We start from the raw sequence: 18,810 nt of genomic DNA on the forward strand, positions 1-18,810 counted from the left end.
AGCCAAATTGACAAATTGTGAGAATGTCCTTATCTTCCAAAAACTTGGTCCATTTGTTCTTTATTGTCCTTTCACATATTTTTGCAATCACATTCATCAGCAAAACCAGTCTATAATTTAGTGGGTCTTGTGTGTCTCCTTTAAATATGGGTACAATGTTTGCCCTTTTCCAATCCTGTGGAACTATTGTGTGTGTGTGTGTGATGTTTTTGTTTTTATTGGATGTTTCATTTTAATCAACCATGTGATTTTTGCTTTTATTTATCACAGCACTAGCCCTAAAAGCAAAGAAGATTTAGAAGTAAAGCAAAGAAGATTTAGAAGTACATTTCCACCATAGGTGGAAAACCATAGGTTTTTTTTCTGAAATAAAAAGTTAACCTAATAGATGAAAAGAATTGAACAGTTTTGCCAAGATAATGTGGAAGTTGTGCACTTCATCCATAGAGTGGCATGAATGTTGGAAGAAATAATCTGCAACTCCCTATGAAGATATAATAAAGAATATGTAACTGTAAAGTTACCAGTCAGCTGTATTATATATATATATATATATATATATATATATATATATATATATATATATATATATATATATATATATATATATATATATACACACATATATAAATGCACACACACACACACACAATGGGAGGAGAAATAATAATGAAAAGTAATGAAAAAAAAAAAAGATTTGAGAGTAATGATTCAGGACACATTATCACCTGAAAGGCACATTAACAATATTCACCTCTACATACAGCTTGGTAACAAGCATCAGGGTGACATTTAATAATTTTATAAAGAAATGATGGAGAAAATTATAACAATCATGATACAACCTAAATTGGAATACGCAGCAGTAGTTTAGGCTCCACATAGAAAAAAAGATATATAGAAACTGGAAAGAATACAGAAGATAGTGATGAAGATGGCACCAGAATTGAAAGACTTAAGCTATGAAGAAAGACTTGAAGAGATGGGATAACCAACACAAGTGACAAGAGAAAGAGGAGACTTAATAACAATGTACAAATTAGTAAACAATATAGAAAGAATAGGCAGAAATGACTTGGTACCATAGATGGAGGAGGGAGAGAAACAGGCAAGGGGGCATGGGAAGAAAATAAAGAAGAGTGGATGTTCAAGCGACATCAAGAAATACATCTTCCTGTATAAAACTATTGAAATCTGGAATGATTTGAAGGAAGAGGTAGTTGTGGCAAACAGTGTACATATGTTTAAAGAGATACTGGATAAATTTGGTTATGGAGACAGGACGAAATGAGCTTTGGCTCATGCCCTGTACAATACAACTAGGTAAATACACACACACACACACACACACACACACACACACACACACACACACACACACACACACACACACACACACGACACAAGAGAGCAGACGTGTTTTTCTGTGCTCTGGCTGAGGACGTCATTTACCTAGAGGAAGCGGGTGAGTGTGGGAGAGAAGTTGGATTAGTGCTGTCCCGGTCTTTAGGTGTGATATTTTTTTTTTTTTATTTGTTTATATATATATATTTTTTTTCAAGCAATGTGGAGCTGTTGGAAAGATAGCAGATGATGAGGCTGGAGCTTGACCAAAACAAAAACAAACATCTTGGGCTAATAGCCCAAAGAGCAGAGTTAATCAAGTGACACCAGGCCTATAAAAAAAATTTATTCACCGCCCACAAATACTATGAGAGAAAAACTTTTGACTTTGAAGGCTTTTCAGATGCAAGTGGAAGGATTGGTCTTATAGAAGAACTGTTAAAAGGTTTGTCCAGCCAAGTTAACGAATTAGAGAAGAAATGTAACTATTTAGAGTTGAAAAACAAAGCTTGGAAAGAGAAATGCAGATTTCTGGAAAATAAGAGAAAGGATAACAATAGGATTTTGAATTATAAATACAAGGAATTGAGAAAAAATCTAGAAAGCTGCAAGGTAAAGATGGAGATTAATCAAGAAATAGTTGATAGTTATACTGTGTGGGAGAAGAAAGAAAGATGAAGAAACTTCTAATTTAAAGTAGATAATGAACAATTAGTTGAAAGATAAGGAAGAATTTGTAAAAAAAAAATAAAGCAGTAGCTAAAGTTATTAAAGAAAAGGAAGATTTGGCCTGAAACACTGTAAAGAAGAAAAAATACATCATTGGTTTTGGGATCAAGAAGGAAAAGATAGTAGCTTAACACGAGAAAGAGAGAGAAAAAGAAAAGAGTATTGCAGTTATCTAGTAAAAGTTGTGACTGAACATGAGAATGATTGGCAGGGAGAGATTGAGGAAGTAACAAGATTGGGGAAGTATGTTTAAGAAAAAAGCTGACCGATGAAGATTAAATTTAAATTGCAAACAGCAGCAGAAGAGGTACTAAGTGGAACATGGAGATTAGAAACAAAGGAGGAAAGTAAAAGCATCTGGATATGGAGACATGAATAAGGAGAGAGTGAAAACAAACGAATTGTGGAAGCAGGCTAAGGAAAAAAAAAATAAGCCAGAACAGAGGAGGAAAAGACTTCTACTTGAAAGTCAGGGACATGAGGTTGATAAAGTGGATGATTGGAAAAAAAAGAGAGTGGAGTGAGAAATTGAAGATTGCTTATACTAATGTGAATGGGTGGGTTACTTTCAGCACAGGTGAAACTAAATGAGTACTCAAGAGAGTATGCTCCAGATGTGATGGGAATTACTGAAATGAAGCTAAGTGACAACATTGAAGTGAATAATTTAGGTGAAGGAAAGTACAATGTATGGCTGAGAAACTGAAGTGAAAAACAAGGTGTAGTAATGATTTTGGTGAGAAAGGATTTATTGCCCCATGAGACTAATTGTGATTATGAATTGGCTGAACTGATTAAAGTTGAGGTGGTGTGTAGAGAAGGTAGAAAAAGAGGCTTTGCAGTGGTATATGTGTCTCCTTAAACAAATTCCTAGGGGCTTGTTTAATACAAGACTAAATTAGAAGAGATGTGTGAAGGACATGATGGCAAGCAGAGACAATCTAACAGGGTTAGATGGGAATTGTGGTCGGTGGACAGGATCAACAAGTCTTGGGGAGGAGAGTTGTTAAGGATGGCAGTGGAGAATTTAGTGACACAATGGGTGGAAGAGAACATAAGGTTCAGGGGAGAAGACAAACCCTCAAGGCTGGATTTAATTTTTATGAAAGAATCTGAAGTTGTTGAGGATATAGACTATAAATGTCCAAAAGGTGAAAGTGATCATGTGGTGGTGGAGTTTGAGAGTAGGAAGAAAATAGGAAAGAATGAGTACCACAGAATAGGAAGATTCAACTATGGAAGAACAGACTTTGGAAAACTGAGGAATTTCTTGAAGTGTATAGTATACTTAAAATGTATAAAGTGATAGGATGTGAGAAAGGCACAGGGACCTGATGGAGTATCTAATTGGGTGCTGAAGGAATGTAGAGATCAACTAGCACACGAGGTTTACAAACTCATCATAATTTAATTAAGGGAAGGAATGGTGCCCAAGATTGGAAAAAAAGCTGATATAGTCCACATATATAAGAATGGAAGCAAAGAAGAACCATCTAATTATAGACTGGTGTCATTAACAAATGTAGTGGCAAAAATGTGCAAAAGAATAGTGAAGCAAAGATGGAGTGAATATCTGGGAAAGAGAGAGATATTAACAGACAGACAATTCAGATTTAGAAAAGGAAAGTCATGTACAACAAATTTAATGTGCTTTTTCTCTAGAGTCATAGATATAGTACAAGAAAGAGAGGGATGGGCAAATTGTGTTCATTTGGACTTAATGAAAGTGTTCGATAAGGTGCACAGAAGAGACTGCTGTGGAAATTGGAAATATTAAAGAAAGTGTTTGATAAAGTGTCCACAAGAGATTGCTGTGGAAGGTGGAAATGTTTGTTGGGCTGAGAGGAGCACTCCTACATTGGATCAGTGACTTTCTGAGAGGAAGGGAAATGATAAAAGTGATCAAAGATAGGAAGTCATCATAACGAGAGGTAATTAGTGGTGTCCCACAGGGGTTGGTATTAGCACCAGTTATGTTTGCTATCTCTGTGAACGATATGATGGAAGAAGTGAATAGCTACATGAGTCTATTTGCTGATGATGTAAAATTAATGAGAAAAGTGGAGAAGATAGAGGATTGTGAAGCTCTACAGTAAGATCTGAATGTGATTTGGGATTGGAATGGCATTTTGAAAATGGAGTTTAATGTAAAAAAATGTGAAGTGTTGAAGTTTGGGCATAGTTGTGTGAGGTCAATCTTCATTTATAAATTGGGTAATGAGGAAAGAAGAGTGAATTATTGTCACTGATAAGCTGTTTCCAGAGGTACTTGTAAGTAGGAAGACAGGGGAAACATATAATCTCGTGAGAAACATAAGAGCAGCGTTCAACTATCTGGATGAAGAAATGATTAGGAATTTAATTGTGACAATGATAAGACCTCATTTAGAATATGTGGCAGTGATATGGTCTCTCAGCATTAAAAGGTACATAAAGAAATTAGAGAGAATACAATGAGTAGCGACAAAGTTGTTGCTGACCCTTTCAGACTTATCATATGAAGAGGGCCTAAAGAAACTAAACCTGCCCACCCTGGAAGAGAGAAGAGAGAGAGGTGACCTGATTGCCTTATATCAGATTTTGTTGGGGTGTGAAAAATTTGACCACTGTGATTTAGTGGTGAGAGACTTTAGAAGCACAAGAGTGCATGAGAAGAAGGTAAAGAAGGGTGTGTGTAGAAGTGATATTAAGAAGAACAGTTTCCTGCAAATGAGTGCAGGAATCTGGAATGAGCTGCAAAAAGAAGTAGTAAATGCAATAGCTTAACATGATTTTAAGGAAAAATTGGATGAGTAGATATCGAGACAGGACACCATGAACTTAGACTCCTCCTCCCACAAACCACAACTAGGTAAACAACTATGTAAATACAAAATGCAAAGAGGCCAGAAATTGTAAATCAAATACTTGGAATAGATGGAAAAAGAGGAAAACTGAGAGCAGATGGGAGGAATAAATTGATGTTAGAAACAAGTGCATTGAGATAATAAGAATGTAGAGAAGAAACTATGAAAGAGATATAATAGATGAGTGTATAAATGAACCCAAACTATTCTTTAGACATATTAATGGGAAGATGAAAAAGAAGGAAGGTGTATCAAGATTGAAAGTTGAAGGAAAAATCTATGAGGATGCACAGGGCATGGCAGAGGTTATGAACAGTAGTTTCAGACTGATATTTACTGTGGAAGGGGAGTTTGATGCTGGAAGGAATAAGTTGGTGAGGAATATAGTAAATACAGCCCCAGTCAGTTATGAAGAAATACTCAAGATGATGGAAGAATTTGATGTAAATAAAGCAACTGGTCCAGATGGAGTATCAAACTGGATACTGAAGGAATGTAGAGAACAACTGGCTGATAAAATTCAGTCTAGTGGTGACATCACTGTCACAGGGAAGAGTACCAAAAGATTGTAGGAGAGCAAATATTACACCATTATTCCCAATATTCAAAGAAGGAAATAAGCAAAACCCACTAAATTATAGAACAGTGTCCTTGACTAGTGTTGTAGGAAAACTATGTGAAAGAGCAATAAAGGAAAGATGGATGGAACACTTGGAAAGAGTTAAAGTTTTGGTAAATTGTCAGTTTGGATTTAGAAGGGGAAGATCATGCTCCATGAACTTATTGTCCTTTTATTCAAGGGTAGTTGATATTGTGCAGGAGAGAGATGGATAGGTGGATGGTGTCTACTTAGACTTGAAGAAAGTGTTTGACAAAGTACCACACCAAAGATTGCTATGGAAGATGAAAAATTACAGAAAAATTGGAGGAAGACTGCTGGAGTGGATGGAAGATTATCTGGATGATAGAGAGATGAGAACTGTAATACAAGACCAAAATTCATCTTGGCTGAAAGCAAGTAGTGGTGTCCCCCAGGGGTCAGTGTTGGGACCAGTAATGTTTTTAATATATGTGAAGAAATAGATAGTTATATGTACTTATTTGTGGATGATGCTAAGCTGATGAGAATGGTAGAAAATGTAAATGACTTTATGGTACTGCAAGATAATTTAAATAAGATAAATAGATAGAGCAAATCTTGCCAAATGGAATTCAATTTAAGAAAATGTAAAGTAATGGAGTTTGGTAAGAGTAAGAAAAGAATACAATATCATTATGAGATGGATGGTGTGAAGTTAAAGAAGTCAAAAGAGGAAGTGGATTTGGGAGTAACAGTTACTGAAAATTTGACTCCAGACAGACATATTGATAAAATTACTGGAGAGATGATGAATTTGAAGGAATGATAAAAAAAGTTTTTGATTTCCATGATAAGACCAAGATTGGAATATGCAGCAGTGGTGTGGTCTCCTCATACAAAGAGGAATACGAGTATTATAAAATTAGAAAGTACAAAGAGCATTCACTAAGATGGTTCCAGAGTTGAGTAAGTCTACCTATGAAGAGAGATTGAAAATGTTGGAAATTTCTACCCTTGAAAATAGGAAAGAGGAGATTTAATAAACATCTATAGAATGATAAATGGTATGGAAAATGTGGACAAAGAATGTTTTTCATAAATTTAAGACTCACAGAGTACAAGAGGACACAGTAAGAAGTTAAAGAAAGTTAACTGTAGAAGAGACATCAAGAAGTATAGTTTTCCTCACAGAAGTGTGAACAAATGGAATGAACTCAGTGAAGACATTGTCAATGCTATAACTGTCCATGCTTTTAAGACCAAACTGGATAGATATAGAGACGGGATACTATGAGATTACTCCCTCCCATAAACCACAACTAGGTAAATACAACTAGGTAAACACACACCCACACACACACACACACACACACACACACACACACACACACACACACACACACACACACACACACACACACACACACACACACACACACACACACACACACACACCAGCTGTTTGGACACAGGTGATAGAGCTCCTGAAGACTCACACTACTGGCTCTGAAAAAAACAAAAAGGCCTAGTAGTAATGTATATTCAGGAGTGAGGAGGGGGTTTACAGAATGTCCCGTTTCCAAATTTGATATATAAAGTAGTATTTTGAGGTTAAAAGAAATGGAAGGAAAGGAAAATCTAGGTGGTGCCACCAGTCGTGACGTGTTTGTAAACAAACCAAGTGAAGAGGTGAGACAGAAGGCGCATTTTATTGAAACCCCTGTGGGCTTGAGACAGTTGGTGGACGCAAGTGGAGAAAGGAATTTTTCAGGATTCAGAGAAGAGAAAGGAAGTATGACGAGGATAATCAGCATAGAGAAAGAAATAAGGTGCATGAGGGAACTGATCTCTGGCATTCTGGAAAAGCAGGACAAACTTATTATGGAAAACAAAGTATTGAAAAAGAAATATAGTGAACATAAGAGTGCTCTAAAGATAAATAATGAGATGAAAGAGGCAATAGAGGCTAAAGAAAGAAAATGGGATAATTAAGACTAAGTGTAATGGATATGAATGAAGTAACTGCAGGGGCTGCAAGAAAAGGTGGAGGATAGTGTAGGAAAAGTGGAAGGGGCAGTATGTGAAACTGAACTGGAGGAACTGAGAAATGCCTGGAAGAAAGAACATGAAGATGAAAAAGTGAGTTTCACAGAGGTGGTTAAAAAAACAAATACTGGAAAAGACCAAGGACACAGTAATTCTGATAATTAAAGAAGAGGAGGTTTTGGTGAGAGACACAGTGGATATGAAGAAATGCATCGTCTTTTTTTGGACTGCAAGAGAAGAAAAAACCAGTTAAGACTGTGAGAGAGAGAGGGAAGAGAAGGAGTTGGTAAGGAAAATTATTACATTGGTCCAAGGTGAGGAACAGGGACTGGAATGACGAGTGGAAAAAGCATATAGAATTCAAAAATATAGTGAGGGAGGTAAAAGACTGTTAAAAGTGAGAATGAGATCCCAAGTTGCAGTAGAGGAGATCCTAGCAAGAACCAGGAAGCTGGCTGAAAGTTCAAAATACAAGAATATTTTGATAAAAGATATGAACTTGGAAGGAAGGGAAAAAGAGAAGGGTCTGAGAAATGAAGCTAAGAAAAAAGCGAGAGAAGGACAGAGACCGAGAAGAGGAAATTTTATTAGAGGGTACTAGATATGAGACTAAGGAAAAGGTATGCCTTTTTTATTTATTTTTTTATGTAGGAGGGACACTGGCCAAGGGCAACAAAAATAAAAAAAATAAAAAAAAGCCCACTGAGATGCCAGTCTCAGAAAAGGCTCCAAAGCAGTAGTCAAAAATTGAAGGATAATTGTCTTGAAACCTCCTCTTGAAGGAAATAAAGTCATGTGGAAATACAGAAGCAGGCAGGGAGTTCCAGAGTTTACCAGAGAAAGGGATGAATGATTGAGAATACTGGTTAACTCTTGCATTAGAGAGGTGGACAGAATAGGAGTGAGAGAAAGAAGAAAGTCTTGTGCAGTGAGGCCATGGGAGGAGGGGAGGCATGCAGTTAACAAGATCAGAAGAGCAGTTAACATGAAAACAGTGATAGAAGACAGCTAGAGATGCAACATTGCAATGATAAGAGAGAGGCTGAAGACAGTCAGTTAGAGGAGAGGAGTTGATGAAACGAAAAGCTTTTGATTCCACCCTGTCTAGAAGAGCAATATGAGTGGAACCCCCCCCCCCCCCCCAGACATGTGAAGCATACTCCATACATGGACAGATAAGGCTCCTGTACAGAGTTAGCAGCTAGGGGGGTGAGAAAAACTGGCAGACTTCTCAGAACGCCTAATTTCATAGAAGCTGTTTTAGTTAGAGATGAAATGTGAAGTTTTCAGTTCAGATAAGTAAAGGACAGACATGTCATGTAAAGGACAGGATGTTCATTGTAGAAAAGGGGAGACAGTTGAGTGTCACTGAAGAAGAGGGGATAGTTGTCTGGAAGGTTGTGTTGAGTTGATAGATGGAGGAATTGAGTTTTTGAGGCATTGAGCAATACCAAGTTTGCTCTGCCCCAATCAAAAATTTTAGAAAAAATGAGAAGTCAGGCATTCTGTGGCTTCCCTGTGTGAAATGTTTACTTCCTGAAGAGTTGGATGTCTATGAAAAGACGTGGAAAACTGCAGGGTGGTATCATTAGTGTAGGAGTGGATAGGACAAGAAGTTTGGTCTAGAAGGTCATTGATGAATAATAAGAAGAGAGTGGGTGACAGGACAGAACCCTGAGGAACACCACTGTTAATAGATTTAGGAGAAGAACAGTGACCGTCTACCACAACAGTAATAGAACAGTCAGAAAGGAAACTTGAGATAAAGTTATAGAGAGAAGGATAGAAGCCATAGGAGGGTAGTTTGAAAATCAAAGCTTTGTGCCAGACTCTGTCAAAAGCTTTTCATATATCCAAGGCAACAGCAAAAGTTTCACCAAAATCTCTAAAAGAGGATGACCAAGACTCAGTAAGGAAAACCAAAAGATCACCAGTAGAACAGCCTTGACGGAACCCATACTGGCGACCAGATAGAAGGTTGTGAAGTAATAGATGTTTAAGGATCTTCCTGTCGAGGATAGATTAAAAAACTTTAAGCAGGAAATTGAAGCAATAGGATGGTAGTTTGAGGGATTAGAATGGTCACCTTTTTTTAGGAACAGGCTGAATGTAGGCAGACTTCCAGCAAGAAGGAAAGGTAGATGTTGACAGACAGAACTGAAAGACTTTGACTAAGCAAGGTGCAAGCACAGAGACACAGTCTTGGAGAACAATAGGAGGGACCCCATCAGGTCCATAAGCCTTCCGAGGGTTTAGGCCAGCAAGGGCACGGAAAACATCATTGTGAAGAATTTTAATAGGTAGCATGAAGTAGTCAGAGGTCGGAGGAGAGAGAGGAACAAACCCAGAATCGTCCAAGGTAGAGTTTTTAGCAAAGGTTTGAGCAAAGAGTTCAGCTTTAGAAATAGATGTGATAGCAGTGGTGCCATCTGGTTGAAATAAAGGAGGGAAAGAAGAAGAAGCAAAGTTATTGGAGATATTTTTGGCTAGGTGCCAGAAGTCTCGAGGGGAGTTAGATCTTGAAAGGTTTTGACATCTTCTGTTAATGAAGGAGTTTTTGGCTAGTTGGAGAACAGACTTGGCATGGTTCCGGGCAGAAATATAAAGTGCATGAGATTTTGGTGATGGAAGGCTTAAATACTTTTTGTGGGCCACCTCTCTAGCATGTATAGCACAAGAACAAGCTGTGTTAAACCAAGGTTTGGAAGGTTTAGGTCGAGGAAAAGAGTGAGGAATGTACGCCTCCATGCCAGACACTATCACCTCTGTTATGCGCTCAGCACACAAAGAGGGGTCTCTGACACGGAAGCAGTAATCATTCCAAGGAAAATTAGCAAAATACCTCCTCAGGTCCTCCCGACTACCAGAGGCAAAATGCCAGAGGCACTTTTGCTTAGGGGGATCCTGAGGAGGGATTGGAGCAATAGGACAAGATACAGATATGAGATAGTGATTGGAGGAGCCCAACAGAGAAGAGAGAGTGACAGCATAAGCAGATGGATTAGTGGTCAGGAAAAGTTCAAGAATGTTGGGTGTATCTCCAGGACAGTCAGGAATACGAGTAGGGTGTTACACCAATTGCTCTAGATCGTGGAAGATAGCAAAGTTGAAGGCTAGTTCACCAGGGTGGTCAGTGAAGGGAGAGGAAAGCCAAAGTTGGTGGTGAACATCTGGCAAATGGATATAGAATAGTAATAATATGAGATATCTGAAATATAAAGCTTTTAAAGTAATGTCAGATTTATGATACATACTGTCTCTCTCTCTCTCTCTCTCTCTCTCTCTCTCTCTCTCTCTCTCTCTCTCTCTCTCTCTCTCTCTCTCTCTCTCTCTCTCTCTTTAATGACTCCTGGCTCAGGAATAATCCCAAGCCACCTCTACCATCAAGATCAGTATCAAGACTTCATAATTTGTAATGATTTCCTTCTTTTTTCAATGGTTATCACACTTTTCTTCTTCCCACCACTTGCACTAGCACTCTTCACTTGCTTAGGAGGCATTTTCAGGATAGAATGATCTCAAAATAAGGTGGGAAGACAATTGGTGGGAACACTGTGGCACCACTGTTATTGCAGGCACAATTCAGGTTCGTGGGTGCATGTCATTGCAAAATCTAGGCGTCAGGAAAGGGCATAACTTGGTTTGGGCATATACCAAGGTAGGCATAACCTGAGGTACCATTGTGTGTGTGTGCATATATATATATATATATATATATATATATATATATATATATATATATATATATATATATATATATATACAGGATGTAACACAGATTTCTCCAAATGTTGCCAGATGTGAAAGTACAGATTATTTTAAATAAAAAATATTATATGCACATATGCATTTTGAGGTATTGTTTACCGATGGTATGAAATTCAAGCGTAGACTGGCAAAAGATATAACAGCTGACCTGGATGGGTAACTATGGCAGAGAAACACCATATCCACACATTCCATATTACTTTAAGTTATGCAGTACAATCTTGAACATATTCATTGTCACTGTCTCAGAAGGAAACTATGTGATTTGACCAACATTCAGCAGATTTGCTGTTAGCCTTGCTGCTTCCCACTCCCTGCCCAGGAAGGCATGGTGCCACACAGCGTGTTATTCCATTTGTCATTTATTACATAGACACTGTTACTGGGTAATGTTTATCGCTAATCAGTATCATTCTGTTGTTGTCACTTGTCTCATCATGGGATATTGTAAAGCTCCACAACTTGTAGAAATCATTACTGAATTATTCACAATTTTAGATCCCTACCATAGATACCCACCTGGCCTGGCCATTGTATCTGTTGCCAGGCCACACTTGAATTTTATGCCTCAGCTAAACATCTCTGAAACTTATAGAAATTATGAATGAATTACTCACAATTTCAGATCCCCACCGTAGATACCTGCCTGGCCCAGCCATTGTATCTATTGCCAGGCAACACTTGAATTTTATGCCTCAGCTAAACAACACCTCAAAATGCGCATGTGCATAAAACATTTTCTTTTTAAAATAATTTATACTTTCATCTTTGGCAATATCCACAGAAACTCATGTCATGCCCTGTATGTATGAGGCACCTAGAGCCAGAGTGATGTAAGTGATCTTGTGGCAAAATTGTTATTTTTATTGCATTGTCTTCCCCAAGCTTCCTACCATGATAGGAGAGAGAGGGGACATCAAAATGGACCCTGCAATAGGGTCAAAAGTCCATCCAAGTGAAATTATTCATGGAACCTTCTTGTCACACTTGAGTGATAGCTATCAGTTGCTGAGGCCAGAGAGAAGTAACCACCTCACAACAGCAGCACGGGAAGAGCCAGGCAATGACAGCTTATGCTGTGATTCACATGGCATGCTGGGACACCTCCCCACCACCACACCCACACACATCATACTCTCCTGCCCTCCACCCTGCTTGCTATCTTGCTGTCTTAATTTTGCTAAGCCTTTCATTATTATGGCAGACAACAGCATATCTTCTGAGGAACCATGACCCTCCAAAAGAAGAAAAACATCGCTAAAAGCTAAAGAAGCATGGGAGAAGCCTACTTGAGCTTTGGAAGCATCAGATGATTTTATTATATCTTTATATTCTATTATCCTTTATAGCAGTATATTTTCATAATGCTTATTAGTGCTTTTGTTTTAGTTTCTTCCAGTTTAATTTTTTAAGCTTGTATCATTCTCTTCGTTTGTGTTCATATTAGGAAGTACTTGTATGTCACTTAGTTTTGCTTCATAAAATTATTAAGTTTACTAAAAAGAAAACTTTTTAATGGTTGTGATTCCCCTTTTAGTACATAGAAAATAAAATAACTTGATAGAATAAAGGAAATAAACATTGTATGGGTGCTAGATACAATTTTAATGTAGCTGTGTGATATCCTTAACAAAATCATATTGAAGAAAAAATGCAGTCACCTATTTATTTTTAATAATGTAATTTAATTGTTACTTCATAATGTAATTCAACTAAATAGATGTAAAGGGCATAAGTTACTGAATTTTTTTTTTATCAATTATTACTTTCTTATCTTAATCCATTGAAGAGGTATCCCATTTTGAAACTCACAAAACTTTGACAGCATTTTTCTCTGTTTTCAATTTTCAGTACTTACATCACTCTGGCTCTAGACACCATGTGTGTGTGTGTGTGTGTGTGTGTGTGTGTGTGTGTGTGTGTGTCTATATATATATATATATATATATATATATATATATATATATATATATATATATATATATATATATACTGACTGCAAAAAAAATCAAGGAACTGTAAACATCACAGTATGTCCATACAGCAAAGCTTTGATGTACGATTTACAGCCATGGGAGGTATTAAAAGTGGCAAATTGTTATGTATAGCAACTCACATGCCCTGAAGATAATATGCTCAGGTTTTGAATCAGAAATAGCAACTATCAGGCACAGTGGGGAGAGATATCTGTCCTGCACTCCCTTGCATTATTTATAAAATTTAAGGTCTTGCAGTATATTTGAGTGGAATTGGAATTTTAAAAAGAAAAGTATCTAACAATGCCATGAAACAAGTCTGCACTTGCAAAGTATTTGATAGCAACAAGCAGAGAACTATTTATATATTTTTCTATAGATGCATAGTTGTTCACTGAAGATTTAATGACAAAGGTGAATGAGTTTTTTTATTTGCATTTATTTATTTATTTATTTTATGTAAGAGGGTCACTGGCCAAGAGCAACAAAAATATGAATTAAAAAAAAAAAGGTCCACTTAAATGCAAGTTCTCAGGACATTGCTAAATAGAATTATCCAATAACAGAGGATAAGTGTCTTGAAAGAGTTAGTCATAGGAAGGAGGAAATACAGAAGCAGAGTTGCAGAGTTGACCAGAGAAAGGGATGAATGATTGAGAATACTGGTTAACTCTTGCATTAGAGAGGTGGACAGTGTAGGGATGGGAGAAAGAAGAAACTCTTGTGTAGTGAGGCTGTAGGAGGAAGGAAGGCATGCAATTAGTAAGATCAGAAGAGCAGTTAGCATGAAAATAGTGGTAGAAAATAGCAAGAGATGCAACACTGGTGATGAGAGATAAGCAGAAGACAGTCAGAGGAGAGGAGTTGATTAGATGAAAAGGAGGAATATGAGTGGAATCCCCCAATTCATGTGAAGCACATTCCATGCATGGATGAATAAGGCCCCTTTACTGGCTTTGCAATTGAAGTGGGGGGGTGAGAAAACCGGCAGAAAGGACTCAGAGTGCCTAACTTCTTAGAAGCTATTTTAGTTAGAGATGAGATATTAAGTTTCTAGTTTAGATTATAAGTAAAGGACAGACCAAGGATGTTTAGTGTAGAAGAGGGAAACAGCTGAATGTCATTGAAGAAGAGAGGATAGTTATTTGGAAGATGGTATCAAGTTGATAGATGGAGGAATTGATTTTTAGAGGCATTGAGCAATAATAATTTTCCTTTGCCCCGATCAAAAATTTTAGAGAGATCAGAAATCAGGCATTCTTTGGCTTTCCTGCATGAACTGTTTACTTCCTGAAATGTTGGATGTCTATGAAAAGACTTGGAAAAGTGTATAGTGGTATCATCAGCATAGGAGTGGATAGGAGAAAAAGTTTAGTTTAGAAGATCATTGATGAATAATAGGAAGAGAGTGGAGAACAGGATAGTTAATAGCCTTAGGAGAAGAGTGACTGTCTACCACAGCAGCAATGGAACAGAAACTTGAGGTGAAGTTACAGAAAGTAGGATAGAAGCTGTAGAAGGGTGGTTTGGAAATCAAAGCTTTTGTGCTAGACTGTCAAAAGCTTTTGATACATCTTAGGGCTCATCTACATGATTGGGTGGTACATATGGTGTTGTTGCATTTTTTGGATTGGTGTTGAGGCATGGAGACAGAGAATGATGCTGAATGATGGCTACCAGATACGCTGTCCATATGATCCCTTCCCACTGATGGTATCGCAGTGTGAGGGAGACTACAGCAGCGATTGGCTGCACTTTTGTACGTTCTGGTTGCGGGAAAGATCATAAAAAAAAAAAGAGAAGACAAGTGTGGAGTGTGTGGGTTAAAGCATGGTTGAAAAACAGTGTGGAAGCTACAACCAATTGTTTAATGAACTGCAGTGTGGAAACAAAAAGGAGATAATCCAGTACATTTAGATGAGACCAACAGTATATGCCACGCTCCTACTCCTGTCTACAGCAGAGTGTGAATGGCATGCCTGTGGTTGACACAGGTGGCCTTGCAACTATTCAGCTCCCACATGTCACTGCCCAGCAAGTGTAGGTGGTTTAGCACTTGTCTGCATGGTCTATTTTAGGGAACAGTTATGAAGCCATGCTCCAAAACCACACTACAGAACTGATCATGTAGACAAGCCCTAAAGCAACAGTAAAAGTTTCACTAAAATTCCTAAAAGAGGATAACCAAGATTCAATAAGGAAAGCCAGAAGATCACCAGTAGAGTAGTCCCAATGGAACCTGTACTGGTGATCAGATATAAGGCTGTGAAGTGATAGGAGTTTAAGAATCTTCCTGTGGAGGATAGATAAAAAAACTTTAGAGAGGCAAGAAATTAAACCAATAGGATGGTAGTTTGAGGAATTAGAGCAATCACCCTTTTTAGGAAAAGGCTAGATGTAGGCAGATTTCCAGCAGGAAGGAAAGATAGATGTTGAAAGACAGAGTTGGAAGAGTTTGACTAGGCAAGGTGCAAACATGGAGGCACATTTTTTTAAGAACAACAGGAGGGACCCTATCAGATCCATAAGTGTTTTGAGGGTTAAGGCCAGCAAGGGCATAGAAAACATCACTGCGAAGGATCTTGATGGGTAGCATGAAGTTGGTGGGTGAAGAAGAGGGAGGAACCTGAATCATCCAAGGTTGAGTTTTTAGCAAAGGTTCGAGTGAAGGGTTCAGCTTTAGAAATAGATGAGATGACACTGGTGCCATCAGCTGGAAATAAAGAAGTGAGATGTTTTTTGGCTAATTGCCAGAAGTCATGAGAGGAGTTAGATCTTGAAAGATTTTGACTTTCTACCAATGAAGTAGTTTTGGCTAGAAGAACAGATTTGGCATGATACCAGACAGAAGTATAAAGTGAATGTGATTTAGGTGATGGAAGGCTCAAGCTCCATTTGTGGGACACCTCTCTATCATGTATAGCATGAGAACAGACTTTGTAAAACAAAGGTTTGAATAACCAAGGTTTGAATGGTTTAAGTAGAGAGAAAGAATGAGGGATGTACACATCCATGCCAGACACTATCACCTCTTTTGTGGAGTCCATATATAGACAGGTCTTTGACATGGAAGCAGTAGTCATTCCAAGGAAAATCAAAATAATACCTCCTCAGTTCCCTGCAGTTAGCAGAGGCAAAATGCCAGAGGCACCTCTTTCTTGGGGAATCCTAAGGAATGATTGGAGCAATAGGACAAGATACAGATATAAGGTTGTGACCAGAGGAGCCCAACAGAGAAGATAGGATAACAGCATAAGCAGAAAGATTAGAGGTTAGGAAAAGTTCAAGAATGTTGGGCATGTCTCCAAGACGGTCAGGAATACAAGTAGGGTGTTGGACCAGTTACTCTAGGTTTTGGAGGGTAGCAAAATTAGAAGTCAGTGAAGGGAGAAGAAACTCAGAGCTGGTGGTGAACATGGAAGTCTCCAAGAATGGATTTCCACAAAAGGGAAGAGAGGATGTGCTCCACTTTGGAAGTCAAGCAGTCAAAGATGTTTTAATAATCAGAGGACTAGGGTGAGTGGTATACAGCACAGATAAATTTAATTTGAGAGTGGCTGCAGTTGTAGCCAGATGATGAAAAATTCAGAAGATTCAAGAGCATGGTTATGAGAACATTAAGTCATTGCACATAGAGACAACATTCAGTTTTGGATTGAAAATGAGAATAGAGAAAGTAGGAGGGAACAGAAAAAGGGTTACTGTCATTTGCCTCAGACACTTGTGTTTCAGCGAGAAAAAGATGATGAGGTTTAGTAAAGGAAAGGTGGTGTTCTATAGATTGAAAATCAGATCTAAGGCTGCGAATGTTGCAAAAGTTAATTAAGAAAAAGTTGAGGGGAGGCGTCAAGACACTTAAGGTCGATACCAGAAGAACAGTTTAAACAGGGGACAGTTGTGATCCCCTCCCCAGACAGGGACTCAGAGGCTGGTGCAGAAGTTGCCATATTTCATATAGAATTTTGAGTGAAGGGTGTGCATGTGTAATTAGGTGCATGTAGTTTTGTATGAAGGAAGAGAGTTATGTTTAGAGGGCAGGCTGTGACTGCCCCCTTGTGTTGTGAGACACAAAGGGAAACATTAAGTGAGGTCACAACTGGGTTATTGATAAGTTCACAGCACCCACTGATCCAGTGCTTCATACCTCATTAGGAGTAATTGTTGTTCTGGCAGGCGTCTACTGCCTCCTCTTTCTATATTGTTTTTTCATTTACTATTTTGTTTAATTTTGATTCTTTATATATTTACTTCCATAACAGTTTTAGGAAGATAAAATCACATTTTTTGTATTCAGTGGAAATCACAGTTAACATCGCTTCTCTATTACTGATTGTTGTACAGAATGATTTAAGTAGTTTTATAGGGAAAAGTGTACAGTGCATGCCCAGAAATTAGGTACTTAGCAGCACTTTCTCTCTCTCTCTCTCTCTCTCTCTCTCTCTCTCTCTCTCTCTCTCTCTCTCTCTCTCTCTCTCTCTCTCTCTCTCTCTCTCTCTCTCTCTCTCTCTCTCTCTCTCTCTCTCTCTCTCTCTCTCTCTCTTTTTGAGGAGTGACTTTACATATAATAACCCTTTGAGTTGTTTCAGATGCCACTTTTAAGCATCACATGGTCCATGGGTTTCATTCTGTAGGTCGAGGCTCCCCCCTGGCTCCACCCAGCAGTGGCAGTAGTGGGTTCAGCGACGATGACAGCCTTCACTATGATGATGGCCGAGGCCTTACCCTGGAGGAGTTTGTGCGGTACTTGAGGGACAAGGGGCGGCAAGGTCTCTATCATGACTACACACAAATTAAGAGCCGTCCCCCTGAAGGAACCTTTGAAAATTCCAGGTACAGAACCACTTCTGCTGTGGCAGTACTAATACTAACAAGGACAAAGCTTGCATGGAGGTGAAATCTTTTTAGCTCATGTAGAAGTGAAAGCTTATCCATGTTTTAATTTCTAATAGCTTTGGAACATTTCCTGTAGTAAGATGCTATATTTAGAAATGCAAGAAAGCAAGTACAAAGTTTAAAAGGTTTAAATTTGATTCTCTTTTTCATTCTGGAATAGATAATGAATGATGCAAGGTTGTTGTTTCACTGTTCTAGATTTGTATATACAGTGGAACCTTGGTTCTCAAACCCAGTTTGCTCCTGAATGCCGTCCCAAATCTGAAATGTTCAGAAACCAAAACTATTTTTCCTATAGGAATCAATGTAAAATAGTTCACTCCATTCCCAGTCACCTGTCCACTCCACAGCATCTCCAGCTCAGATATTATTTATCTGAAATAGATGTACTGAATGACCTTTGTAATATGGAACTCATAAGATGTTGTTTAGACCGTGCAGGTATTCTCTTCGTCACCAATCTAGTGAGGGAAACCTTACAGAGTAGCACAGAGAGGAGCAACCCACTTACTGCTAAAATGAAGGTGATCATAACATTTAGACATCTTGCTGCTGAGAAAAGCTTTTGGAAAAATGCAGTTGTGCAGTAGTAGTAGTGATGTCATTGTAGATCATTGAGAGAGCCACA

General features: G+C 38.2%; 1 protein-coding gene across 18 annotated transcripts in view; it reads left to right on the plus strand.

The window, feature by feature from the left end:
• Positions 1 to 18,810, plus strand: part of LOC135101587 (tyrosine-protein phosphatase non-receptor type 9-like) — a 251,169-nt gene that overhangs the window by 182,673 nt on the left and 49,686 nt on the right. For all 18 annotated transcript variants that reach the window (XR_010269342.1, XR_010269341.1, XM_064005749.1 and 15 more), the window contains one exon: positions 17,921 to 18,119. Coding sequence is in view for 16 of the 18 variants with exons in the window: in XM_064005749.1 (XP_063861819.1) it covers positions 17,921 to 18,119 (199 nt within the window). In the remaining 2 variants the exon portion in view is untranslated. The remainder of the gene's footprint in view (positions 1 to 17,920; positions 18,120 to 18,810) is intronic.

This window comes from Scylla paramamosain, chromosome 1 (assembly GCF_035594125.1).
Source record: "Scylla paramamosain isolate STU-SP2022 chromosome 1, ASM3559412v1, whole genome shotgun sequence".
Taxonomy (NCBI): Eukaryota; Metazoa; Arthropoda; class Malacostraca; order Decapoda; family Portunidae; genus Scylla; species Scylla paramamosain.